This window comes from Ixodes scapularis, unplaced genomic scaffold (assembly GCF_016920785.2).
Source record: "Ixodes scapularis isolate PalLabHiFi unplaced genomic scaffold, ASM1692078v2 PGA_scaffold7__128_contigs__length_106722199, whole genome shotgun sequence".
NCBI classification, from domain to species: domain Eukaryota; kingdom Metazoa; phylum Arthropoda; class Arachnida; order Ixodida; family Ixodidae; genus Ixodes; species Ixodes scapularis.
In genome coordinates this window covers 57,124,240-57,151,241 of record NW_024609882.1, presented here as the reverse complement: position 1 = coordinate 57,151,241, position 27,002 = coordinate 57,124,240, and the positions used below count along the sequence as shown (strand labels likewise).

Genomic DNA, 27,002 nt, shown 5'->3' with positions numbered 1-27,002 from the left:
AATGATCAAAAAAACTGCTCCGACTTTACTCAACAAAATTAACAATTTAATCAAACGTTTCGTCTCCCATCCGGGAAACATCGTCAGTGAAACCTACAAGCAAGTCGGAGCAGTTTTTTTGATCATTATGATTCCCGGCTTTTGGAATATTTTTGCATAGAAAAAAATGTAGCCCAATTTGGCTATATATAGCCCAATCTGGCAACACTGTGTGCAAATCGTTCCTCCGACGCCGGAAGTGACGTAGTCGCGTCGGAGGAAAGACGGCCGTGTGGAAATCACTCCTTCGACGCCGGAAGTAACGTATCATCCCCGGCCCCGGATGTTGCCTTTATTATGACACGTGGCCGACCATGTGCGTCTGCCGCTGTAGTCTCCTGTGGTCGGGTCCTGGCCGCGCTGCTGTCGGCTCCGGTCACGCAAGCTATTTTGACTGATTTTTCGCACTCTTTGAAGCGTTTTGTTTAGCATTGTCTTGTTCTTTTTAGCAATACATTTTTCCGTATCTTGTGCTACTCTTTGTATTTTAGCTTTGATCGCACCCCCAACGTGCCTCGAGTTTTGGTAGCCGGCGATTCGATGGTGAAGTACTTGCCATTGAATAGTCGGTTGGCTGTTGAGGTTGCGCCGTTTAGTGGTATTAGAATCGAGCACTTGTTTTCCCAGGTGTCTGAGAAGCTACCCGATTTTGATGTTGTCATCCTACACGTTGGCACTAATAATTCCCATATTAGTGCCAGCGTGTACATCGACAAATATCGTCGTCTAGCTGCCCAGATCTGTGAACGCAATCCAATGATGCAGATCGCCTTTTCTGCCGTTCTTCCGAGACGGGAGAATAGGTTCTGCTCATTGGAATGGCAGCGTAGTCACGCTGCAGAGATCGAGGCTTCGAATGACCGTTACCGAGAGGTGAACTCGCTGCTGCGAGAGTTGTGTCGCAGGGAAGGGTTCACGTTCCTTGTCGGGCTAGCTGACGAGTGGCACCAGTGGATCCACCGCGACGGCGTCCACCCAAACCGGATCGGCAACAAGGTATGCACACGTGCGTTATGTCGCTGCACTAAAGAGCGCGAATATAAGGCGGCTACGATTGCAAGGCTCACCGTAAAAAGGGGAACTGAAAATTGACCTGCGCACGTGGCGAGCTAAATTACTGGTTGGGTTCAACTGGTTGACAGAACGGTGCCAACTCCAGCAACGAAACACGGCACAACTTGGAAGGTTGACCAGTCTTTATTGTCAAAAACCGAGAATGAAAATAAATAAGTTCGGTGACGTTCACGTTTCCGGATTGAAGGAAGCACAGCGTAGCTCTAAGGACCGCTTCAGTTGCCTCGTTAGCTAATTGCGACGATTGAATCGCCCTTTCAGAGCGAGTATTTGTGCGAGGTGAAAGATTAGCCGCTGGCGTCTGTCAGCATCCGTGACGACGTCCCTAGCTTCTCTCCATCGCGTGAAGAAAGGTGCTCACCCGTGTTTCCGCGTTGCGCAGGTGAAGTCCTGATAGGATGCTGTTGCGCTCCCACCTTACAATCAAACAATTCCAATTGCTTGTGTCACAACAGCTGCCAGTTCGGGTAGACTTTCCGCCATTTTTACCATTGTGCTCTCCGCGGCTGTTTTCTCTTCCGTCTGGTTTCTCCCTGGCTGCCCTCCGGTCGTTGAACTGCATCTTTCTGCCCTCGAAGTTTACCGTTGGGTCGCAAGAAGCGCAGATATGGTTTTGACATTTTCATAACGACACGTTTATCAATACACCAACTTTGGCGATCGTTTCCCTTCTCTACCGACCACTGGATGGACGGATGGATGAATCCGGCTGAGCCCTTTGGATCGGGCGGTAGCTTACGCCACCTAGCCATTCTGTTTTACCATTTAAGCTTAGAATATTTAAAGGTGAAAGCTATATTCACTCCGCACTGCAAAGAAAGTGAGGCTATAAAACACCCTTGCCATCAGTTAATAAGAAAATACCTAGTTTTCTCTCGCCTTCTGCCACCATTCACTTAATATTTGCTTGGTAATCTCTACTGTCTTGAAATCCACTGTTCCTTCGCTGTTTCTAAAACCCAATGACTTTATTAAATCTATGTTCTCTTCGTATCAAGTATCAAGTGCTCAGCCTTCTCGTCCTCCTCTCCACAAGCAGTGCACACTGTATCCATTTCCTGGTACTTCGCTCTGTGTGTTCTGGTTTGCAGTACACCCGTCCTCGCCTCAAACAACAATGAGCTTCCCCTAGAATGGTCGTAAATGCTTTCTTTGGCAATAACTGTTTTGTTTAATTTATAGTTTTCCAGAGCCGTCTTTGTCTGCATTCTCTCTAGCCACCAATCTCTTTCTGTGGCCTTAACTGACACCTGCTCTTCCTAAGTCCACTATAGCCTTAAAAACTGTCCTCCTAACTCCCTAGTGCACAATCTCCAGTTTGTATCTACGCTTCTCATGTATAAATAGCTGAAAACCTTTTGTGCCCATTGCCACCCATCCATTTGCCTCAACCAATCCTCAAATTCTATCTTGCTCACCGCTTCCCTGCTCTCAAATGACGCCCATCCCATGTCTCCTTGTACTAGCTGCCTGGTTTGGTGTTTTGCAATGTGTCCCCAAAGCCAGCCTACCTACTCTGCACTGTTTTATTTCTAGTCTCGCATGCACTTCGGATTTCACGCATAGCACTGCATTTCCAAAAGTCAAGCCAGGCACCATGACCCCTTTCCAAATCTCTCTCACCACCTCATACCTGTTGTAATTTCAAAGTGCTCTATTTTTCATTACAGCTGCATTTCTGTTGCCCTTACCTATTATATACTTTTCATGCTCACTGAGATATTCTGCACCATCACATATCCATACTCCTAGGTACTTGTATTTACTAGCTTTCTCAACTGTAATATTCTGTACCTTCAGCCTCTCAACTTCATCATCGTTAAAAATCATGATTGGTGGTTTTTCACTGCGTCACATGTGCCATCTGTCGACAACGCTCAAAACTAATCCGCATGCGTGTCACAACGGCCTGCTGGGTCCGATTTAAAAAAAAAGGGAGTAGGTCTTTGCTTCAATGTTTAATACATTTTTATACATGTACATAAATGTTGATTTAAGTAAATATTTTTTATGCCACTAATTATATTGCAATTTATAAAAGGATATGTACATTAAAATTTGACATATTTTTTTAAATACATAAATGTATACCTAGTAATTAAAGGTTTATCCATTTCTGTAAATCTATATATTTAAGTTTTTTTTTCCTTCACTAGCAAAGATCAATACACCCCCATCTTGTCGAAATGGACATGGCATGTGAACCCTAACAGGGAATGGGAAAACAATTGAAACTTCCCCTGGGAATCCCTCCAACCAGTTAACTCCTTAACTGGTCCCAGTTACCCCTACCCGTTCCCCATCTGGGCATAGTCAAGCCAGTTGACCCCTCAGCTAGTCCCAGTAGCACTCCTATTGATAACAGCCAATTCCAACTTGGGACCAGTTAGTTCCAGTTGTAACCAGTCGAGATGCCAACCGGTCCCAGTTAGACGTTTTGGCATAGGTGCCTTGTATGTAAAGCTAAAGGCGCAGCACCTTTTCTGTGAAATCTTCAAGGCAACATCTTTAACAATTTGAACGAGTGAGGTGACTGCAGCTGACAATCAGCTTTGGTGCTAATGTCAAGTACCGTGTGCAGGTCCTCGCTGGGTTCATGGGCCAGCAAGTACGGAGCGTCCTGGAGAAGATGGCCAGGGCCAAGATCCAGCAGGACCACAAGGAGGCAATGCCAGGGACCCGCTCGTGGGACGGCTGGACCATCAAGGGTGCCCTATTGACCGCGCCATGTTGTCTCTTCAGAATTCTCCGACTTTTCCAGCAAAGTTTTGTTAATCTGACGACATAGTCTTTCTAAGAGGCTGGGGAAATTATAGCAAAAAGTTTGTGGGCTTCACATCTGGTAACAAGAAGGTTCTAAAAACAAGGCCCCATGAAAACTGAGCAAGTTGCTACTTGTGTAATTGGGCTCTGAAGAAACCAACAACTAGGCGCTGCACAGTCCGATGATTCTTTCCGAGTCTGAAGTGCTTCGAGGGAATCGGAATTTTGTGTTATAATGTGAATAAACTGTTCTGCATTACAAATCGAGTTTGATGTTGTTTACTTACATTTGGGGGGGTGCCAATTTGTCTTATACCTTAGTAGTTACATCCGCACACTGCATTTGATATCAATCCTGCCCCAACAATAGCTAGCGCACATGGGCCCCTTTTTTCCTTTCTGATCACTCCTCAAATAATGCCCGGTGCTTCTCTGCGTGCACCAGAGCAACGTAAGAAAGCTAACTGCGAGAGCACTGGCTTTTCTCCGCAGCGTGGAGAAGGTTACCAAAAAAGAGCTGGTGCTTTTCACATGCACCGGTGCGATGTGGGAAAACTTACAGCGAGCGCACGAGTGCTTCTCCGCGTGTACTGGTGCAACAAGGAAAAGCTTAACACGAGAGCATTGTCGCAAAGTATTAAGCTTGATACTAGCATTGTATTGAGAACACCACAGTTTGCAGAGACGTGGTTCATTACTCCGACAAGCTGGAAGTGCGCTGTGAAGGCATTTGTTTACAGCATTTTCAAAAAAATTTGTTTTACTGTCGAAGGATGTATGGCCATATCAGTAGATTATACAAAAACTTTCCAACACAAAGAATGGAAAGAAACTACAGTGGACTGCTTCCTTCAACCAGCAATGACAGTGATGAATTTTGTTGCTGGTTGAAATAAGTAGTAGTCGTCTGGAGTTAGCATTCTATTCCTTTTATGTCCAAAAGTTTGAAACCAACACTTTATTCTTATTTTCCTGTTAATCCTTAAATGAATGCTTTTCAGAGGCTGCTGGCCCAGATAGCTAACAATTTCTTTGTTTGCATTGTTCGGCCAAGCATCACAGCTACCAGATAACTGGGTTCTAGTTGCCTGGTAGAAAAGCTGTTTTTCTACCAGGCAACTGCACGTGCCGTCTCGGTTTTCTTTCTTGAATGGCATGGGATTGGGCCTGGGTGCCATACTGCAGGAAACAAATGATCCGGAGCCCAGGTACCACTTCCACAAGATGCAAGGAAATTCCTTTTATTGGGAGTGACAATAATAAGACATTAATATTTGGCTCACAAATTCATTGCCTTGGTCGACACGGGAGCCACAAATTCCTGCACATCACATGCAGAGTAATTACTACGGGCAACGAACACCTATTGCACATGGGTAATAGCAAATAGTTACAGCCTATGCGATGTGGAATGATGTTACTGCTTCTTGCAGGCATGTCCACCCTATTTAAAGAAGGAGTCTGTGAAGATGTCCACCGATGCCTTTCTAAACAACTACAGGCAAACTAGAGCAGAACTGTTTCATGTTCCTTCATGTGTAACCAGACATTTCGTATGCTTTTATGTGTGCTCACTGTGCAATACCTCATGTCTCTCGGATTCAGTCATATGATGCCATCGCTCCACCTCGCCTTTATATATCTGCATCTGCTGCAATGTACCGTCGCCATTTGGATAATCTTACATTTATTTGTTTGTTAACTTTATAAGTGTGTTTAGGATTTTTTGTTTGCTGGTTTTATTGTTTGTTTTGGTGCACCACGGGGCATCCAAGATAAAGACTGATGACACCCAAAATAAAGATGATTATTATTATAAACCTGTTGCTGACCCTCCTAATTCGAGGGCCACAAATGACAGCCCTTTTTTGCCAGCATTATCTACTATCGCTGTAGCACTGCCAAATCATTAATTGCAAAGAAAAGTGGTGTAAGATAATTCCTTGTGTCTCTGCGGTACAAGGCAGCGTTTGCCTTTGCCTGATTGACACCTACACAGAGTCGCAAATACTTTTCCAGAAGCTCTTGTCTCCACTATAATCAACTATATAAAGAACATGACATTACCACTCTTTCTGAGCATTTGTGCTACCCACTTATCTACACACTTGAAGCATAAAAGCAGCAATATTACAATATTAGTAAGTTATAAAAAAATTAAACAGTTTGGTTCCTGCATGGGACATCCTGATTCAATCGACTTATAGATTCAGTGTCCATCCGATCGATTCCAGAAAAGCAGACCGTACCGAATTTCACCTGCAGCATGCAAAGTTATCTAATAGTATATCAACAAAATGTTGGAAAAAAATTGTTCAGCCCATCTTCATCCCTTGGCCATCCCCCATTGCCCTCGTATAAAGAATTGAGGGCTCAATGTCGCATGCTGCAAATGAAATGATTGGCAGTGGTCATGCACTGACACACATATCGACAGGGTGGAGGATAAAAATCAAGTTGATTTAAATCGAAATCATGATTTAGACCACAACTTTAATCATACAGGTAAATTACTTTTATAATGTAATTTAATTACAATAACTTTGCTCCAAAAGTAGTTTAACTACAGTTACAATTAGTACTACCTGAGAAATAATTCATTGCAATTACAAATTACTTTGCTGATGACATCATCAGTGATGATGACAATGCTAATGTCGGTGACGTCATCAGTGACGTCACTGATGTCATCATCAGTGTTGATGATGCAAGGATTTCCGGTTGGCACCGGAAATCCTTGCAAAAGTAGTTGTAATTGTGCCTCAAAGTTTGTAATTACTGATGCTAAAAAGCAAATAAAGTACAATTGCAGCTCCCTTTAGCAGGAAGTAATGAATTACAAATTACCAGAAAAGTAATTCAATTACAGTAATTTAATTACTGTAATTAAATGACTACCCAAGTATGATTTGAATACCAATGTTTCAAATCAAACATTTTGATATATTAAAAAAAAACCATTAATTTTACCACTGGAACCACAACTATTTTATTGTTTTCAGGTGTATTTATATTTTCATTCCATGTAAAATAATTATCAAGTAATATTGATATGGGGATAACGAGCAAATATAAGACTTCTTCGAGGCACAAGTAAATTGTAGGATTGAACGCTCTCTCTACTTTTCAGCTCATTCTTCAGGTATAGCAAAACAAGGGAAAGGGTAGAGTCAACAAAAGAACTGCATGCGTGAACAAGCATACAAACTCAAATACCAGCAGAGAGAGGTATAGAATCAGGCAGACAGACTAAAGTATATGTCTCTGGTTGATCTTGCATATTCTAGTGTATTTATTATTTTCAGAGAAATTATATTTCTCTCAAAAAATTATTTTGAGAAAACAGTTTAAATCTAATCAATGATTTTTTTTTTTTTTTTTAATTTCGCCAGTGAGAAATTTGTAATTTGGTTAGTTGTAAAGTCATGTTCAGTCAATCAATGTGGCCTATTGCCATAAGTGCTCTTCGGAGGATGAGATTCGCGCATGGATTTCTTGCAATAAATATGTAGATAATGAAGAAGTATTTCTAGGTCGCTTTTCCGCAGTACACAACTTCGTAAGGTGAAGCGCACTTGCGGGTTTTTTGCTTTCCTGCAAAACTCGGTGTTTCAGGGAGAAGCACGCTTATGGAACGTTAGGTCTACTGCTTTCCCATCTTACTGCAACTGACAAGTACATTTGCTGGTTCTGCGCTTTCCCACAAGGAAAATACGTGCAAGGGGAAGCGCACTTGCGAGTTACTTGGTCCGCCGCTTTCCCGCCGTACAGCAAATAGAAGGGGGAAACCCTTCTTCCAGGGTACAAGCTCTTTTCTGAGTTTCAAACTGTTCCACAAGGCACATTTTCGTAGGAAGAACCGCTTTTGCGGGTCGCGCTATTCTGGATAGCGTGCGTTTTTAATTAGAAGTACGCTTGTGGGCTTTTTACTGCACAGATGTCATAGAAAAATGTCCTTCCACTGGCAAGCAGACTTCCAAGTTAATTGTATTTGTTCCTTGAAACCTCTACTTCAGCAATGTTGCTATTGTGATGAAGCACATGTTTCCTCCCAATTATAAGGTTAGTACAAATAAATGGTGTACAAAACACGTCTTAGCTTCAGCCAAAACTCTGTACTCAGCATACAATGTGTATGTAAAAGAAAACACATGGTGGTATAGATTTGAATGATTAAATCAATATAAAACAGTAATAATAATAAAACTTTGTGGTGGAGGAACACTTCAATTGTTAAAATGTAAAGTTGCATAAGTAACGATGTACCAGAATAATGCTTTCTTTTTATTTCTTGCCTGTTTAATAGTTCCTACACTTGGAGAGTTCATTTAATAATTAATAATTGCCACAATTCAGTACCATCTAACCTCTGAAACAATAATTACATTCAGGAAGTCATCTCCAGCTATCCCATACTCACCAGTTCAATCGATCATTCCCTTGCACAGACACATAAGCTACCCTAGCCTCGCATAGGACTCCAGCTCGACTGACTCAGGCTTTGCCCTTTCATACATAATTTTTTCTGAATAATCATACAAAATTTAAGGTTTCATCAGCAAATTTTAATGAGAAGGAGATGGTGGTCTTTGTGTAAAATATGATTAATAAATGAAAGATTGTGGAGGGAAGGTAAAAAGAAAGGATCAACCAATATATGGGGGGATAGAAGTAAAAGAGATGGAAGAATAAGCAGAGAAGGTGCTTGGCCCCACAGCTTCATGAATTCTTTCAGAGGGGTCAAATGATGGTGTTCCCTTCAGTCATCATCTCAGACATAATCTCCTACACCCGCTGTAAATGGTTTGGCTCTTTGCCTATCATCTGTGTATTGCTTGCTGTGCTTCTGGTAATCAGCAATGCATTGGCGGAGTTGCTGCATCTCGATGTGAACGGGCTCGTCAAAACTTGGGAAGCCCACGATGTCCATACGGGTACGCATTTTTGCGTCCGTGGATGAGCTCAGCGGGGGAGAGCTTCGTCGCTGCATGTGGTGTACTTCGGTAGACACCCGGAAACCCAAGGCCTGTACGAACGTTGGTTTGTTCCTGCAGGATAGTTTGGACGTACTGCTTAAGCACTCGGTTGAAGCGCTCAACCTGACCATTGGCTTGTGGATGGTATGTCGGAGACCGATGGTGGTAAATCCCTCTGGACTTCAGGAACTCCTGGAATATGCGGAATTCAAACTATGGGCCATGATCAGAAACAATCACCTTCGGATACCATTCTCGGTTGAAGATTCTAATGAGGAATTCACATACAGCTTCAGCAGTAACTTGGTTACAAAGAGCTACCTCTGGCCACTTACTGAAGTAGTCGACTAGGGCGACTGCAAATCTGAATTGCGATGGAAGTTTGTAAAAAGGTCCGACAATGTCTATTCCTATTTGTTTCCATGCACCCGATAGGAATGGAACTGGTTGTAGGGGTGCCGCTGCCGTCACAGCTGTCTTGTCGTTCGTCTGACAGGTGTTGCAGTCTCTAATTTAGGTGTCGACCTCGATGTCGACTCTGGGCCAACAGAAGTGCTGGTGTAGACGCTGCTTTGTCCGCACAATTCCAGGGCGTGACTCATGAGCTAGATCAATGAGTCTATGCCGTAGCCAAATAGGTGGAACCAACACTTCACCACGTAGTAGTAAGTCATCCACGGAGGAAAGCTCTTCTCGCAACTTGTAGTATGTAGATAGTACTTTATCACATTGTTCCTCGTGACCCCATTCAGTGCAGATACACTGGATTACTCGAGGCAAATTAGGGTCTTGCCTGGTTTCTTTCTTGATTTCTTCTTGATCGATTGTGCATAGATTGCATACCGGCAAGTGAATTCTTCCTTGTCGTCACTAAACTTGCTGCAATCCGAAGGATTCGGAGTAGGCAGGCGTGACAGTGCGTCTGCTACGACACTCTTGTTTCCTTTCTGGTAATGTACCTCGTAGTCGTACCTGAGGAGTCTCATAGCCCACCTGGTTATCCTCATTGGTTGTCGACCGGATCCTCGTGTAGAAAGCAAAGTAACGAGAGCCTGATGATCTGTCTTGAGCGTGAAATGGCGCCCGAAGAGAAAAAAGCGCCATTTCTCGCAGGCCCAAAGGCACGCCAATGCCTCTTTCTCCCCTGCAGAGTAGTTGCGTTCGACGCTTGAAAGTTTTCACGATGCGAACGACACCGTTCGAATTCCTTCCGGATGTACTTGCTGCAGAATTACGCTTAATCCGTAATTAGATGCATCCGTTGTGACGACGGTGGGCAGCACCACGTCAAAGTCAGTGGATCGCTGTTTCGTATCAGATCCTTCACAGCAGTGAATGCCTCTTTTTGTGCCTTTTTCCATTAAAAGGGAACATCCTTCCGCAGGAGCACGTGCAGAGGCTCCACGATGGTCGCAAAGTTTGGTACAAACTTGACGTAATATGCGAGCAGGCCGAGTAATGATCGTAGTGATGTTATGTTTGTGGGGGGTGAAGCCTGCATGATAGCCTCAACATTATCTTCGCATTGCTTGATTCCCTGCGGTGTCAGCTCGTGTCCTAGGAATTGAAGCTGCTGGACTGCAAAAAAAAACATTTGTGCTAGTTTAGTTTCAAGCCTGCATCTTGAAGGCGTGAAAGAACTTGCCTCAGGCGGGCATCATGCTCTTCTCTTGTGCGCCCGAAAATAAGTACATCATCCAGGTAGACGATGGTACCTGGAGTACCTCAGAGTATGTAGTCCATCATTTTTGAAAGGCAGGGGCGGCGGATGCCAGCCCGAAACATACTCTGGTGAACCTGAAGAGACATTCATGTGCCACAAATGCCGTTAGGTCTCTGCTTTCCTCTGCCAGGTCCAACTGGTGATATGCCAATGAGAGGTCTAGCTTGCTGAAGATGTGGGCACCGGAAAGCTGATGAAAAAGTTTGTCGGGGCACGGTAGAGGGTGGGAATCCAAAACTATTGCAGTGTTCGGCTTGCATAGGCCTACACAGAGCCGGACCTGCCCATTCTTTTTGCGGGCCACTACGATGGGAGACACCCACTCCGAAGCATCGATGCGCTCGATAACCCCGGAGTGTCCCAGCTTCACCAGTTCCTCAGAAACTTTCTCCCGCACTGCGAAAGGTAGTCTTGGTAGCTTTTGTTGGAAAGGAGCGACGGAATCTTTTGTCTTTACCTTATGTACAAATCCTTTCGCATGACCTAATCCCTCGGAGAACAGATGGGGGAAGTCTTGTGTGATCTCTGGAGGGTTTCTCGCGGAGACCGTTGCCGCCTGTCCTCCGGTGGGAGGAGCAAAGTTTAGTTGGATGTCCAATGCACAAAAGGCGTTTAGGCCCATGACAGCCACGCCTGTTCATACGACGTGAAATGTGCAGGTGCTGCGTCTTTGAGCAAACTGCACCGGTGCGTCGAATTTCCCCAGAACGGGAATGTCTTTTCCGGAGTAGTCCAGAAGTGTTGTACTCAAACATTCCAACTTGTAAGAGTGGAAGTGTCTTCGGTAGACGTCTTTTGGCAGGATTGAAACGGATGAACTCGTGTCGACTAAACGTTTGGTGGGAACATGTGCCAGATGTATCTCGCACGTAACCGATTGTTTGGTAAAGCTGGTAGTTAGCACCTGGACTTGGTCGTGCGCTTGTTCCACTCTTCGTACATGGGATTTTGCTTGTGAAACTCCCTGCTTGCAAACGGAGGCGAAGTGTCCCTTCTTGTTGCATTTTCTGCAAGCTTCATTCTTTGCCAGCACTTAGGATGGTCCGCCATGTGGTGCGGTGATCCACATCTGTAACAAGTGCCGGACGACTTGCTGGGACTTGCCCTCGAATTTTTGGCTTTTATTTTTGCCACTTGTGAACTGGATCCCTCTTCCGTCAAGAGCTTGGCCTCCTTCATCGCTTGCTCAACTTGAGAGGCGATGGCAAAAGCGAATTCTAGGGAAAGTTCAGACTCTAGGAGGAGTCCTAGAGTCCTGTCGACTGCACCAATTGTGTTTTTAATACGAACGCCTATGTCAGACAGTACAGAAAAACCAGCTGCTCCATCTCGTGCTCCGTTCGTATCCCCCTTCCTCTTCGTCCTCGTCTACCAGCAGCCAGGATCAGCTTGTAGACACAACAGAGAGTATACGCTGCTATTTAATAGAGTTGCAGGACGGTGAGGGCGACGCGCTCACTGAATGAGTCGAGTATCACATTCGTACATTCGTCCCCTTCTGTGTTCCTGGGTCTCGGGTTTTATTACCATGTATCACATTCTGCTCTGATAACACTCTACGCATTCTACTGCAGTGACAGGGCCAGGCAACATATGTGACCGAGTGGTCCGGTCAGCTTTAACCGTGAGTGTGTCATATGGTGGGCACACCTTTTCAGTACTGCTCGGTTTGATCGAAGGCGCAAGTGTCAACACCTACACAAAAATCAGTCTCAGAAGAAAAAACTAAATCTGGTTCTATATAAAAACAAACACAAAGAACAAATGCATAATATGTAAAATTAATATGCATGATTACAAATTGAGTTAAATCTGCAGTTACAATTCTTTGCATCAAGTTGATTCCCAGTTAGGTCTCCATTGGTTCCCAACTGGAACCGGCATATCTCAGTAGTAGTGAATCCAAGTGGACGCAGTTTCAAATCTAACTGCCGTACCCGCAACGACCCCCCTCCCACCCCCGTTCCCTCCCGGGGTTCCGCGGCAGGTCCCGGGGGTCGCTCCTATCCGTTCAACCTTTTTTGCAGCTGGGTTACGCACACTTACCACCTGTAACTGAGAACCTTAACGTAACTCAGCTGTTGGCTCGTTGAAAACGAGCCAACAGCTGAGCCAACATTAGGTGCGATAATCAATGATAAGGTCTTTGCAACAGCGAACACCCATCTAAGCGCGCGCGGGCGCACTCGGCCGGCCGTCACTACCGCCGGTCACGCTGATGCAAGAAAGCATTGAGCGTCGTGCTATGTTCCGCTCGCTGGCAGTGTAACGAAGGCTACGGGCACGAGATCAGCTGCGAGACGTTTTTTTCACAGGACGAGCGCCCGAGCTGGAGGAGCGTGCAATGTACAATGCAAGGGACAGCCGATTCGGAGCACACTACCGCACGCGACGCACGCGCTAGGGCCACGGCAGCCACGCCCACGATAATAACGTCACGTGACACAAAGACAATAAAAATGTATTTATATGCATTAATACTATTTTTATAACTCACAACTTTTGTCAGGCTGCGTTTAAAAAGTTGTAAATAAACAAATGTTGTGACAAAAATGTTTAGTCACGTGACCTTTTACTGTAAAGCTACATTAAAATCGAACGGGTTTATTTTTATTTGTACTTATTTTCAAATGCACATTATATTCTGTATGTAGTAATGATTTATATTAGTTATTAATAATTAACAAGGTGACGTCACTTCCGTTACGTCACTTCCGGCGTCGGAGGAGTGATTTGCACACAGATGTCACTCCTTCGACGGGCGTCGGAGGAACTGCGGCCAAAAAACAGAAGCAGAACACTGGGTATTTCAAACCAGAACACCAATATTTCAAGTCCTTACAAGTGATGGACCGAATCTGCAGCTCGAACTTCAGATTCGGCAAAGTTCGGCAAATGCCGAACTTTTGCAGGAAAGTTCGGCAAAGATTCGGCAAAAATTCGGCAAATGTCTGCGCACGTGCGAGAACGCGACGCATCCAACAGAGCCTTGGATTGCAAATGGACGCCGTGCAGTCGTGCGGTTACCATCGTGCAGTGTAGTACAACCAGCGGTTACGGCGCGGTGTTGGGTAGGGAACACGGTAGCTGTGAGTTTGTGAGCGAGTGTGGTTCTCATCAATATTTCCTGCCTCAAGAATTGATATTGATATTGATATTATTTATTGCACATGACAAGTAGAAGTGTACAGGCGTGCTGGTGTTGGGGGAAGGCTGATGCCCATGCACTATTGTGCCCACAACACCGACCTATGCACTCACAGAATATATATAATATACATTTGTACAAAAGCAAAAAAAAAAAAAACTAGTGTGCTTACAGATTGATTTGTGCACTCTTATAACATGTATAGGTTGTACAGAATGGTGAAGTAAATAAATAAAAGAACTAAGTAATTAAGTTAGAAGTCAAGGGGGAAAAGTTTCAAACACCGTTAGAGGGGTCACGGAAGAGCGTCTCAGCTACTTCTTTTGCCTCTTGGGGATCAGAGGGAATGTGTTCGGTGAGGTTTGGGGGGAGCCCCCTCCAAAGCGTAGCTGCCCTCAGCAGGCAGGACTCCCCATGCCGTAATGTTCGGGACATCATGGGCTGGACTCTACCCGTTCTTCTGTTCACCCTGGGGGCATCATAAAGTTCCTGTTGGTTTGGTCCCATGATCCTGCAGAACAGCCGGACAGATGCTACTTGCTGTCGCTGGTGCAGGCTCCTCCAGGCAGCAATCTTCAGGAGGTCACTAGAGGGTACTTCTCTGTAGGAGAGTGGGACTGACGGTAGGGAAACACTGCGGCGATAGTAAGTGTAGGCGGCACGCCGTTGCACGCCTCGTAGTGTAGTTTGGAGACATTTTTGCTGGGGGTACCACACCGCAGAGCAATACTCTAGGTGGGGTAGCACCAGCGCAGTGTAAAGATGGCGGAAGGTGTTAGGTGTCATTCCTCGTGTGACTCGAGTGACAAAGCCCAGCATGCGTCTTGCTTTCGATGTGGCGCTGTGGACCTGGGGGGCAAAGTTGAGGCGGCTGTCCAGGACAACACCAAGGAGGGTTGTGGAGGGCACATGCCTTAGTAGTGAGCCACCCAGGGTTAAGTTTGAGGCTTGGCTTGTAGTTTTCGAAGTTTTGGAAGAGACAGTGAATGTCATTGCAACACTTTTAGAGCAGTTAAAGGGTAATTTGTTTTCGGCCGACCAGCGAAAGCACTGGTCGAGGTCGTCCTGAAGGGCTTGGTAGAAGATTGACCAGTAATTTACGCTGTCCACTGCGCAAGTGACAAATGATGCGGTGCATTCTGAAACATTGAATTCTGTTTTCGGCTCAGAAGTGTCGTTTGTGCGAAAACAAAATATTGCTTCTTCAATTAGTGTTTGTTTGTTTGTTTGTTTATTCTTATTTTCAGTGACCCACCAACAGCTTGACGCCTCCTTAGTGGTGCACTTATTCCTTCAGGAATACAACGCTAAACAGGATAAAAGCGAAACGTTAGGAAAGAACAATATTTCGCGATTTTCATGGATCTGCATAAAACTAAACACAGAACTATAATGCTCGACGTTGCTATCTTCCGAAACGTTCGTGTGTGTCCTAACACCAGAAACAGCCATTTTAAAGGTTAAAAATGAAACGTTGCGTATATGGGATGCACACTTTCATGCAAAGCTGACGTCAAGTAACTCAAATCGGAGAACATGCATATTTACAATATTATTATTCTCTCATCTGGTGAAGGCTCAACAACCGTTGCATTTGTTTTCGCGCACAAAACGTCGACTCACAGAGAAAGCAAGAACGCAGCGTTTATTGCCTTCATTTTAGCAATGTACACACACATGCAGGCTTGCGCTGATGATGCCTCAAAACCGAAACTCTCGTAGCGTGATCCGTCACCCGTGACTGCGCCACGCTCGCTTCTACCCACCCTCGTTGGCATGCCACTTCTGCAAGGAGTCTCTAAAATTGCCAATAAACACACAAAAACGACACCGACACAATTATCTTGCAGATAATCACCTTATTTAGTAAACATGTTACATTTAAGTTAAGAAAAAAAAATATAAAACCTTTTATTTGCCAGAAAAAAACGAAATATCAACGAGTCTGATAACAATGTATATTTGCCGAATCTTTAGAAAAGTTCGGCAAAAGTTCGGCTTTGCCGAATCCCAAGATTCGGCACCGAACTTTCGATTCGGCAAAAGTTCGGCCCATCACTAGTCCTTACCAATGGACCTTTTCCGAGAAGCGTTCTGCGCACGCGCGAGCGCCCGATGCCAAGCGGTGGAAGTCGGCACGAAAAAATCGAGGAAATTCGGAATAAGGCTGTAAATCGACGAGTAGAACACGTAATTGCAGCATATATATAATTGTGTTACACAAAAAAAGAAAGTGGACGGAAAGAAAAACACGACGTTTGGGTGGACGCTACGGATTTCCTTCTTTAAAGTCGCGTTAGGCCTACCTCATTGCATTGGGCACGCGACGCTGCTCAGAGAGCGAAGCAACTGGTAACGTAGCTCCCATTATTGATTGGTAGCGCAGGTCACTTCCTCGATTTTTTAGTTCGCGCAGCCACCGCCTGGTGCCGTCGGTATATGGAAAAGGTCCATTAGCGGCGAGATGTTTTGGTGGCGCCCTCCTATGGTTCCCCCTTGTGACGTCATTACCTTGCGAACAACAAGTTCGATGGTGTTTGTAAATAGCATGGTGGAAGCCTGAAATCATTGCGCGCTCAAAGCAACACTGCCAACACCGTAGAAATTAAAGTTCTTTCATTCCTCTTATTTCCGGCAATGGTATACCCTTTCCGACGTCATAGTCAGCTTTTGGACCAATCGTGGAAGGCCGACCACAGCGACGCTTTCGGTCGCGCACGTCGCCAATATTAGGGTGGCTAGAGAGTTGGGTGTGTCTAGAGCACTATATAGCTCCTACGGAGCAGAGTAGCGCAATCCTTTGAACCCCGTGTTTTGCCGACAACATGGCCGACAGAGCGGCTCGGCGCGAGTCACGTGGTACACAGGGTTCCAGGAGGCGGCCCGCCCTATGGGAGAATACATGGAGATCGACATAACACGGTTGATTAAAAAAGAAACGGCGAGTTCACACTTTTCAAAAATAGTCTGTCGTGAAGTTAGTAAAGCACTAAACACTTTATCAAAGTTTTAACAATATCGGATGCGTGTGCAAATTTTGAGAAGGCAATTTCCAAGGCAATGGCGTTTGAAGCAGACGATTTTTGCTCGCAGCGGAGATGGGCTTTTCGGGTTGGCCGGAGCGGGTCACGTGAATGGTGTGACGTCGCCGTGTCGTCTGCTGCATGATGCCGCTCAGGCAATTTTTTTAAAAAAGTCAGGTCCTTGCGGGGCACAAAACTTAGCGCAAATTATTCTAAAATGTTCCATTATTATGTCAAAAATAATTGCGATTTCGTACATTCCCACAATACTGGAGAAACAACGATTTTCTCACGTTCTCCATGCATTTCTGACCGCAGTTGGAACCTCCGGGCGTTCGCCGCTAGTCGCCGAGAGGCGGCGTTCTAGATTGCGCTACTCTGCTGCTCCGAAGGAGCTATAGAGATCAGTGAGCTATACACTCCGTGCGGGAACTATACACCTTTCCAAAAACCGCTCCTAGGCCGCCGCCATGTTGCTGATGCTGATGCGGCTGGTGCGACTCTCGCGCCCTCTATCAGCTAGAAATTTTCTGCCACTCTCTGGGACTGTGAAGACCCGCTCAGCGCGGTTCTCTACCTACGTTTTTGCGGTTTTGCATTCGACGTTTTCTCGCCCCTCTTCAAAGTTTCCACTTAATTTTTTTTATGCGTGCTGCGTACCCTTTTTGTGTTATCTTCCATTGTGAGAAATAAGGCTGGTAAGTGCCTGCCATTCAAGCTTTTCTGCTCGACATTCACGGAAAACGAAAGACGTGAAGGACGTCGCACGACCCTCGACGCGATTTTGCGAACATTGTTCTCCCCCCTCCCAGAGATAATCCGCGTAAAATCCTCAGCCATCTCCAAAAACCGTTGTCCGGGTTGGGGTGAGAAACGGGTCAGTCACGTTTGTTTCTTTGCCTTGGTGCGGTTGTGAAAAAAGGAAGCTCTCCCCAAGACGTGCCCCAAAACGAAGTCATCCCGGATTCCGTCCGATCGTCAAGATGTGACTGTCGTCGACTGTGACTGTGTTATTTGAGATCTTTCTCAAATAAATTCGTTTCGGATAATGCTGCATCGTGTGGTACGTACGAATGTTAACACTTCCTCAATTGTATGTCCGTGTCCTGTCCATCGGTAAACACGTTATTTGTGAGCGTGAAAAATGCATGCCTTTCGGCCCTCTTCTGTTGCAATTTATTTTTGACAGCAAAGCGCTTTGTTGTTTCACATGCGGCGAATCCTGCGGTGCCGTCAAAACTTATCGCAAGAAAAAAACAAATAACTAGAACTATTCATTCCAGTCGCATTCGTTCTGTCGCGCGTGTACCCAACAAAAATAGTTAAGATTTTTTTTTTTTTTTTTACTTTTTTTGTTTTTTTAAATGTGGCACAATGCTTTCTCAATGTCCTCGGGAAAATACATGTACCATGAAACACAAAATATAGCGGGAAAAGACGAGAATTTAGCCGCCAGCAGCGTTTGAAACTGCACCTACGCAGGCTGCGCCTATTGAAATCACAGTCCACTCGGTTAGGGTTAGGAGGGACGCCGGTGAGAGTCTAGCCTCAAACTCAGTGATTGGGCTCACAAACGACTTGTTGCCCCTGGGGTCGAGTGTTTTTTGGAAAGGTGTATAGGGGGCGCTTTGAAAAACGCGCGCAGCGCCGCTAGCGGAGGAGGTGGCGTTCGACTGTGAGGCGCGTTCAGCAGCCTGCGGGGCCTTTTCGCATTCCAAGCTGTGGCGGCGGAAGCGCGCACGGATGAAACTTTTGCTTTTTGAGCCGATACGTTGAGGGTGACGTTGCATGAGTGCTGGGGCAGACATAAGAAGGGCATCTAGCTGTTCTCTATTTCTTATATATTGAGTTTGAGCCGTTATTAGGGGTAATTTCTCTAGTTGTGGCGAAAAAGGAGTTGGAGCAATTTTCCGAAAAACAAGACGGCCGCCACCATAATTGCTCTGAGTGGGAAATTTATTTCGCTCGTCGCTGTAAACGTAGGACTGTTGGAACGATGATATTTGGAGGCGAGTGAGATGTTCACTAAGTTTGTGCACGAAGAGTGCCAAGTTTCTTTAAGACAGCGCAGGTGTGAAAGTTATGTTTCTAACGAATAAAGAAATCAAGCTGTACGGGATATCCAATATTGGACCCAATATGTTGTGTTATAGCGGGCTGTGCAAAGTGCAGGTTTGGGCACACAGGTGCTTGGACTTGACAGTAACATGAAACAGCACTTATTATACAAAAAACGGTGGCTTAGGGAAACCAGGTGAAAATTTGGTTTGGGCGGCGTAACTCAATCGGAACCGGTTTTGACCATGAAAAGGCTGTCAAGAAAATACCACTGGTCAGGGGAGGTGGAGACTTTACAGGTAGAAAGGGACTAGTGGATTGTACTCCCTATTGAAACAACCTTACAAAAGGTGGTTCTAAAGCCGAGAAAACAAAGTTGTCGGCCAACACACGGTTTGGCCGCCAAGGGCTTTTGCGGTCAGCTGTTGTGTAATAACCTGTTGTGCGAGGTGCTGATTTTCGGCGCACAGGTACTTTGACATGACCGTCACTTGGCACAACAATTATTATAACAAAAAGAGTTGGCATAGCGAAACCAGGTGGAAATTTAGTCTGGGCGGCGTAACTAAATGGGAACTGGCTTTGACCGTCTAAGGCAAGTCATCGTGGGAGGTGCACACTTTACAGGTAGGAAGGGACCAGTGGAGGGTACTTCCAGTTCGAACCACTTTGCGATAGGTGGCTCTAAAGCCGAGAAAAAAATGTTTTCTACAGAACTCGGCTTGTCAGCGTTTCCACATTCAAAAGGAGGCTGATCAAGAAAGAAAGCGCACCACATAAACTTCCATACTCAAACGTCGATTCTCCAGTGATTCCGAGTTTCATTGTTGTTTTCTTTAGATTTATATTTGTCACTTTTTTTACCGTTCGAATCTTTCTTCATAAAGTACAGATTGTGTGCCATACTTGTCCGGAAATATCATCGACACGTACGATGAAGACGAAACTTCTTTGGAGGGCATTCTTCCAACGAAATTGGCACTGCATACCCGCGAGTGTGGGATGACATTTCAGTTCGTCCCATCGGCGCTGACACATGTAGGCGTTACTGGTACGAAAACAAACGCAGAGCGCAAAGCGGCAGTGTAGAATATGTCAGCCGTGCCGACACAGTGGCAGACATGATCGGGAGACCAAATTTCTCGCGTCGTACGGCACGGCTCCATCGTTGTCGCTGTCCCACAAAACATCGGCGAGGTGAAAAACTGTGAAACTTTGTCTCCACGAGACACGACACATAACTATTGAAGCACTTAATGACGCAGCACAGGCAGCACTTCATGCTGTGAACCCAGCGCAACCGCACCACTCCGACTTCAATGCGTACCAACGTATGCGGCGTGGTTTCGGTTTCGTTTTCTCTGGGGTTCTCACTGCCTACCTTCGGTACCGGCCGCGCGGAGGCGCGCCAGTCGCGTCGCACGGAGTGTATATAGTGCTCTAGGTGTGTCGAGCTGGTCGAGCGCGCCGGCTCTCCCATGCATCGCCGCGGCCGGTTTGGAAAATCATCGTCAGGGGCGCTCTACTCAGCGTGTATGCTAGGCGCGCGCGGCTGGCGCAGGGATTTGCGTGCGGCAAGGCGGGTAGCGGCAAATTCACGCCCGCTTTCATCTGTTCTTCAGCGCTTGTGTGAATTTATTTCAACCGTTCCTACATGCCCGTCCGTCAGGTGACACGTGGAGACTATGGACGTTGCCCCGTCAACCTCCGGCGTAAAGAAAACGCAGCGAGCGAAGCACTGCCTTCGTTCCAGGATGCACGACAGGCTACAGGTCTGCAAAAGAAAAACACACGTTATTCGCCGTACCGAAGGACTCAGTTCTCTTCTCTCACTGGGACAGGAATATTCCGAGGGGAGACACGCATCTTCAGGAAAACTCCGGGGTGTGCGCTTTTCACTTCGACGAGCGGTACATCGAGCGATACTTCCCTCAAATATCGCTCGATCCGTTCGAGATATCGCTGTATGAGTGGTGTTTTGGGGTTAATAATAATAATAATAAGTTTATTCACAAAGAAAGCATACATACAATTTACTCAGTCTCACAAAAGCACTTGCCCAAGTAGCACAAAATGTGGCTACAACGTTACTGGAATGTTGTCAGGTAACGTTGCCGAACGCTGCTAACGACCGCGGATTCTACTTTCCAGTAACGTTACACCACAATGTTACAGTAACGTAACTGCATACGTTACCTGGACATTACCCAAATAATGTTACTGGAACGTTGTTAGATAACGTTGCCAAACGTTGCTAATGGCCACCAGTTCTACCTTCCAGTAACGTCACATCAAAATGTTGCAGTAACATAGCTCTCTATGTTACCTGGATGCTAGATCAGTGATGTTACTCGGACGTCGTCGCTAACGTTGCTAGTTGTTGTTAATGGCCACGAATTCTACCATCCAGTAATGTTACACCAAAATGTTGCACTGACATTACGGCTTACTTAAAAGTGAAGGAATAAAAATGTGAAGAACATACACAAACGACCACTCTTTTATTTCGCAACAACATTTATTTTTTGAGGAGCAAAGAGTCGCATACAGGTCGAGATCAACTAGATACCCAAGGTGGAGTGTTACTGACTCATCCCTTATCTCCCTAAAGTTCCTTTGATCAAGCCTTCCTTTTGCAGTTAATCTTGACCTGTGCGCGAGTCTTTGCTTCCAAAAAACGAGCGTCGTAACTAAATGAAAGAGCGGTCATCTGTTTTTCCTCAGTGCTTTTATTCTGTCAACTTTCAGTAAACGTTTTTACAATATGCTGGCACTGGCCAGATATTACTGCATGTGTTACTTGGACATTACTGAACAATGTTATCCGAAAATACATTGACAAGCGCTGCCAGGAAACTGCATTTATGGTTGTCATGAAGTCATTTTTTGAGCTGGTGCCTGATATGAGTAAATGGATGTGCATTACAGGCCATTAATGAATCAGCATTTTGAAATCCTAGAAGCAGGACTCCGGAAGAAAACAAGAAGTTATTGGAATAAATTTATTCCAAAAACGAAACCAACATTACAAGTACCAGAGAATTCTTCTGTTTCTTACAAGCTATTAGATCTACAAAATTGTAAAGAACACACTAAATTACAAGGCTGATCTGCATAAAAATAAAAATGTAAAATAATAAAACTCCCAGCAACATAAAGCAAGTAGCCTAAAATAAAATTCTAAATATATCTCAAATTACACCCGATCTTGGGCTAGGACATATAAATAAATAACGGAGGCAATAAACCAAAAATGACTAGAAAAAGAACATAAATTTTAAATCTTCTAAAAATATCACACTAATGTGTACATAAATTAAAGGAGCTGTGCAACAATTTCAGGGCTTTGCTTAAATAATTGTGGAAGTTGATGCCTGACACTTCTGCAGTGAACTACAGAAAACAGATTTTGCCTGGATACCCTAGTTTTTACTTAAAAAAATGAAAAAGATCCAGGTTTTTGCCGCCTCTCAACTCGTGCATCGTCTTCCGGGTCACGTGCACAGTGACGTCACTAGAGTAGGCGCGGAGTTCCGGAAAAGTTCTCTCTTTAGAGCCATCAGCGAGCAGCGAGAACTCATCCGCTGCCGACCGCGTGACCACCTGTCCTTGCCAGTGTGGCGCTGTCCCCCTCCCCCTCCGGCTTCTGGCGGCTGTTCGCGGTTTTGTGGACCTAGGATAGATGGCGCCACTAAAACTCCGTATAATAAAAGTTTTGTCGATGATACCAGGGTGTTGACGCATTTATATATATGTTGGAACGACAAGATTTGTAAAAAGAGTTACCTTTTATCGAGCAGGTATTCGCACAACTTGCTATCTTTGTTACAACGACCCAAGTGACGTCACGCCGCTTGTTTCTCATGGCCGCCGCTCGTGGCTGCAGGTCGGGAAATATTCCAAGTTTTGCCTCGCTATTACGCGGCGGAATCGCAACATTGCGATGAAAAGAGGTGTGTTTTCTGCCATTTGTGACACAGTGAACAATATCAAAAGCAGAAAATGCCAATTCCTTCAACGTTAAAATCGTTGCACAGCTCCTTTAAATAAAAGAAACCACTAGCTGGGGCTAAAATGTATGCATGAATAGAAATTAAAGGTAACATATGCATATTACAAATTGACATAAAAAATTCAAACAACAGGGACTCTACTCATGGGATGGCTGTAAAAAAAGAGAAAGAAATCATTAGGAAAAAAAGCATTTTAAATGATTTAGAAAGCATGAATTTTTTTTTTTTTCAATTCTATGCATTTAGCACGGTTAACCAATTCCATGCTTCCAACTGGGATCAAAGTAACCAACTACTAACATTTAAAACTAACAGAAAAATCAAGGCAGAAACATGCTGAAAAACAGCGCAAAATGCACGGATAAGAAAACACACAGGACAAGGTACTGTGTGTTCTTTTTCCTTTGTCTGGTTTTCGCACCGTTTCTCAACATGAATTCTTACCAACTAGCCCAGCCCAACTGTCCATCCTTGTAATCAGAAACATGCTTGCCTTCTCCCCTTGTGGCAGCCCCGCAGTCACTCCTGAGAAGAGGCACACTGCTCCTGCAAAAAAATAACACAAAAAAGTTGGTTGCATTCAGAAAATGGGTGCCTATTTCAGGGCAAAGAGTGTCATCAAGATAAAAAAAGAAATGCCTACATCTGTCCTAGCAGTTTCACCACAGTTTCTTTGCATGCACAAGCCATTCTTTTCATCCAGTTTAGACCTTTACCGCAAAGTGTGACCTACCCACAGAAGACAGTGGATACGCGACTTATTCTTTTCAGGCAAGGTAGGCGGCTGTTCTCGGCCACTCACTTTTTCCCACTTCAACCTTCTATTTATTCCTGCGTGAAAGGCACTTTCTTAAGAGGGAAACAGCTATTTTCCGCAGCGCCTTTTTTATTTTGTATTTGTAGATTTAACTTTGTTTTCATTTTATCCTAAGAGTATAGCTTTCTTTTTAAGAACATAGATGTTCTTAAAAAAGACGTGCCTGCCCTCTTCGTCAATTTTTTGTAACCGACAGAACCGTGGACCTGTCGGATCTTTGACATGCAGTATATTACTGTATGTCGAATATTCGGCAGGTCCACGGTTCTGTCGATTATAATAAATTAACAAAGAGAGGAGACACGTCTTTTCTTTTCCCCGTATCATGGGCCACGGAGACAGATCACTGCCTCAAGGATGGCTTCGTCTTGAAGCAGAATAGGTCTCTTCAAGGATGAAGATATATACCGTATACGCTTTTGAACGGATGTGCATTCATCACTGCACCTGATGCACAGCTTTTAAAAGTGTCGTTAGTGTTACCGTGTCTTATTGGCCTCATTAACAGAAGTCATCATTTACTAAAAAAAAAAAAGAATAGAAGGTGACAAAAAAAGGTTCCTTCCTTTTATATATATATAAGTTTATAAGTTACAATAAATATTAAAACACTGCTATCCTCCCGGCACTAAAAAGAAAAATATTTCTACTGCTCAAATAAGCTACGTTCAATGAAACAACTTCGATGAAATGGCGTTCAATGAAACAGCGTTCGATAAAACTGCGTTCAATGAAACAGCTTCGATGAAACAATGTTCAATGAAACGGCGTTTGATGAACTGTCCGGACCCAGGGGCAATGTCAATGAGCCTCATATTTTCTACAATGTAAAGCTCATTGCAGACAATGTCATAACATGGTGTTCTTTCATTGGCTAAATAAATTTCTTAATACTTAAAAATGTCTTTATGTAAAGTGGACTAATGCCTTTGTTTGAAATTTGGGCTTGTCTTAGGATGCAAAAGTATTTTTCGGGAGTTTAAGCAAAATTAGAAATATCATATTACCATTTTCTTGGTCCTAGCTGGTGCATGCCTGACCGATTCAGCAGCAGCCCATTTGGCGTCGGCTTCCTGCACGATGATGGCTGGCTCATTGTTTTCTGCCTTCTGTTTAAAGCAGGTGCGCACAGCTCCTGTTTCAAAAGTATATAATTACAACACAACGTCAGCTACCACAGTGAAATATCGACAATTTCATGCCCTACTTCAGCATAACTTGGCAGACATCGGTAACTATGAAATCAGCCAGGGTGTCTAGCAAATTCCTCCTTCTAAGTTCCCCAGCTTTTCCAGGTTTTAAATTCCCTGTCCATTACAGAAGTAATGGACAGGGAATGTCCGCAAGGAACTTTCAAGTTCCTTGCGAACACTTTCGGCTACTCTATGTCTTTTTTGGCGATCGGATAGCTCTGATAGCGAACGCTTCGCCCGCTCCATTGTTCAGCACAAGTAGTAACAACAACGAAAATGAAACATACCTTTGTTTACGTTTCCTCCACGCCGAGAGATCGGCAGAGCGGTCCGATGAAACAGGCCTTGACGGTCCGTTGACATACGGTCACGTGGTCAACCTGGCTTCGACCTTGCTTGGCTTGAGCTACTTGCACTCTTGGCGTCTTGGCTTGTCAACAGTGTGCGTAAACGAGTAAACGACTAAACATGAAGTTTCAAGTAGGAATAAACTGTGGAAACTTATCTGACAGTACTAAAATAAGTTTTTTTTAAGAGTTATAAAACATTACATCGATTGGAGAAATTGGAAATTGGTATAAGCCGTACAGCCATAACCGTGATGCCGTACTAGTGTGCAATCATGGCGGACGATGGCGATCTTGCAACGTCTTGCAGTGATCAGTGGATGACCTCGACCGTAATATCGGTAACAATAGTGAACTGTTAACATCGAAACGGTAGTGCCGTGGCTATGCGACTGTGCTGTACCATTGTGATGTGTCCAGATAACAAATGTAGGCAAAGAGTGATCCACGCAGAGCGAGCTTCGAAGCCTCAAGCTCAAATATGTTCTCGTGTCGACGGCTGTTTGGCGAGAAGTGAACGGGGGCTAACAATGTGTGTGCGATTATACTCGTTTCATTATAATTAGGGTCCATATTAGATGAGCGAATGACGTTTTAGCGAACAGCGGCATTTGAGCGAATCGACGTTTTAGCGAATAACGGGGGCGCGCGTTAACCCATCCGCCGCGCGGCGAGTCTGCGGCGGCTCATTACAAAAATGTGAACCCACTTGGCCCACCCGAGAACGCCGCTTCGCAGCGTCCGAATTTTCGCTAAAGTGTCATTCGGTGAAACGTGGACATTCGCTAACACGTCACTTGATAAAGTGAGTGCCTCCCCCCTTGGGGCCCTTCATTTTGAGTGGTCGGCGGAGTGCGTCCTTGTATCCGTGGCCCTTGATGCTAGATCTCCTTCCTACCTGCCCCTCCCCCCCCCCCCCCCCCCCTTTCACTCACTTTTCTTTAATCTCACCCCATTCCCGTCCCATCTCTCCTATGTTGCCTTTTCTAACCTTTCACTCCTCATTTCCTCGCATGATTTAACGTTTGTGGCCCCCCCTTCCCCACCTTCATAGGATTATATGTTCGTTGCCTTTGACCTTTGATCTCGACTTCGGACCCTTGACTGCTCCTCCTCGCCCTCTCCCCTTCTATCTCCTCGGTCTCCTTATTCCTCCCTCCCCTCTTCCTCTACTCTCTTGTCCACCTTCCTCTTCCTGCTACCCATCCTACTCATCTTTCCTCCCCTCTTCCCCCTTCTCTCTCGTTTGAGTGATTCTATGTTCATGGCCTTTGACCTTTTCTTTTTGGTGGCAGCTGCATATGGCTCTTCATTTTGAGTGGTCGGGGAGGTGTGATCTTGTGTCCATGCAACCGAGGCCTATGACCTGCGATGTTTTACGTCTTACCTGGCCCCACCCCGTCCCATCTCCTCATTCCCCTCCACTCCTTCTCCCCCATTGGTCTCATATTCCCTCTGTGTGCTCTTCCTCCCCTCTTTCCTCTCTCCTCCCTCTGATCTTGCTCCTCCCTGCCCCACTTCTCTTCATCTTTCTCTTCATGCTCCCTCAGCCTCTCATCCTCATTCCCCTTTTCCTTTTGTCTCCTCTCTTCCTTGTGTGAGCATGTGTTTTTAGACTTCGAACTTCATACTTGACCTCTTCTTCCTGCCTCTATTCCCCTTCCCATCTCATCGCTCACCTTCCCCCTCAACCGTCTCCCTTTTCCCCTCCTCTGTCTATGAGACAATGGCTACCGCCAGTCGTCTCACTTGCAGTGTGCTGCAATGAGCCGCCACTTTTAATTTTTCCGAATAGAGTCCTGAGCTGTAAATTGGACTGAAATATGAG

General features: G+C 45.1%; 1 protein-coding gene and 1 long non-coding RNA gene across 2 annotated transcripts; one reads left to right on the top strand and one right to left on the bottom strand.

Annotated features, from left to right (window-relative positions):
- The first annotated feature begins 383 nt into the window (after positions 1-383).
- On the top strand, positions 384-3,939 carry LOC120841441. Its single transcript, XM_040212334.2, has 2 exons — positions 384-1,035; positions 3,695-3,939. Exons 1-2 carry the CDS (start codon positions 580-582, stop codon positions 3,899-3,901), a joined length of 663 nt encoding a protein of 220 aa, XP_040068268.1. The 5' UTR covers positions 384-579; the 3' UTR covers positions 3,902-3,939.
- Positions 3,940-10,359: 6,420 nt separating this feature from the next.
- Positions 10,360-25,273, bottom strand: LOC120841513. Its single transcript, XR_005715766.3, has 4 exons — positions 25,115-25,273; positions 24,642-24,769; positions 23,262-23,363; positions 10,360-10,430 (listed from the first exon to the last, which is right to left on the bottom strand). It is a non-coding gene; the product is annotated as an uncharacterized LOC120841513 (long non-coding RNA).
- Positions 25,274-27,002: the final 1,729 nt, after the last annotated feature.

Excerpts from the sequence above, each read along its gene's own strand:
- LOC120841441 (XM_040212334.2), top strand. The coding sequence starts at position 580 with ATGGTGAAGTACTTGCCATTGAATAGTCGGTTGGCTGTTGAGGTTGCG. Across the intron at positions 1,036-3,694 it reads CAAACCGGATCGGCAACAAG|GTCCTCGCTGGGTTCATGGG; the intron begins GTATGCACACGT and ends TACCGTGTGCAG.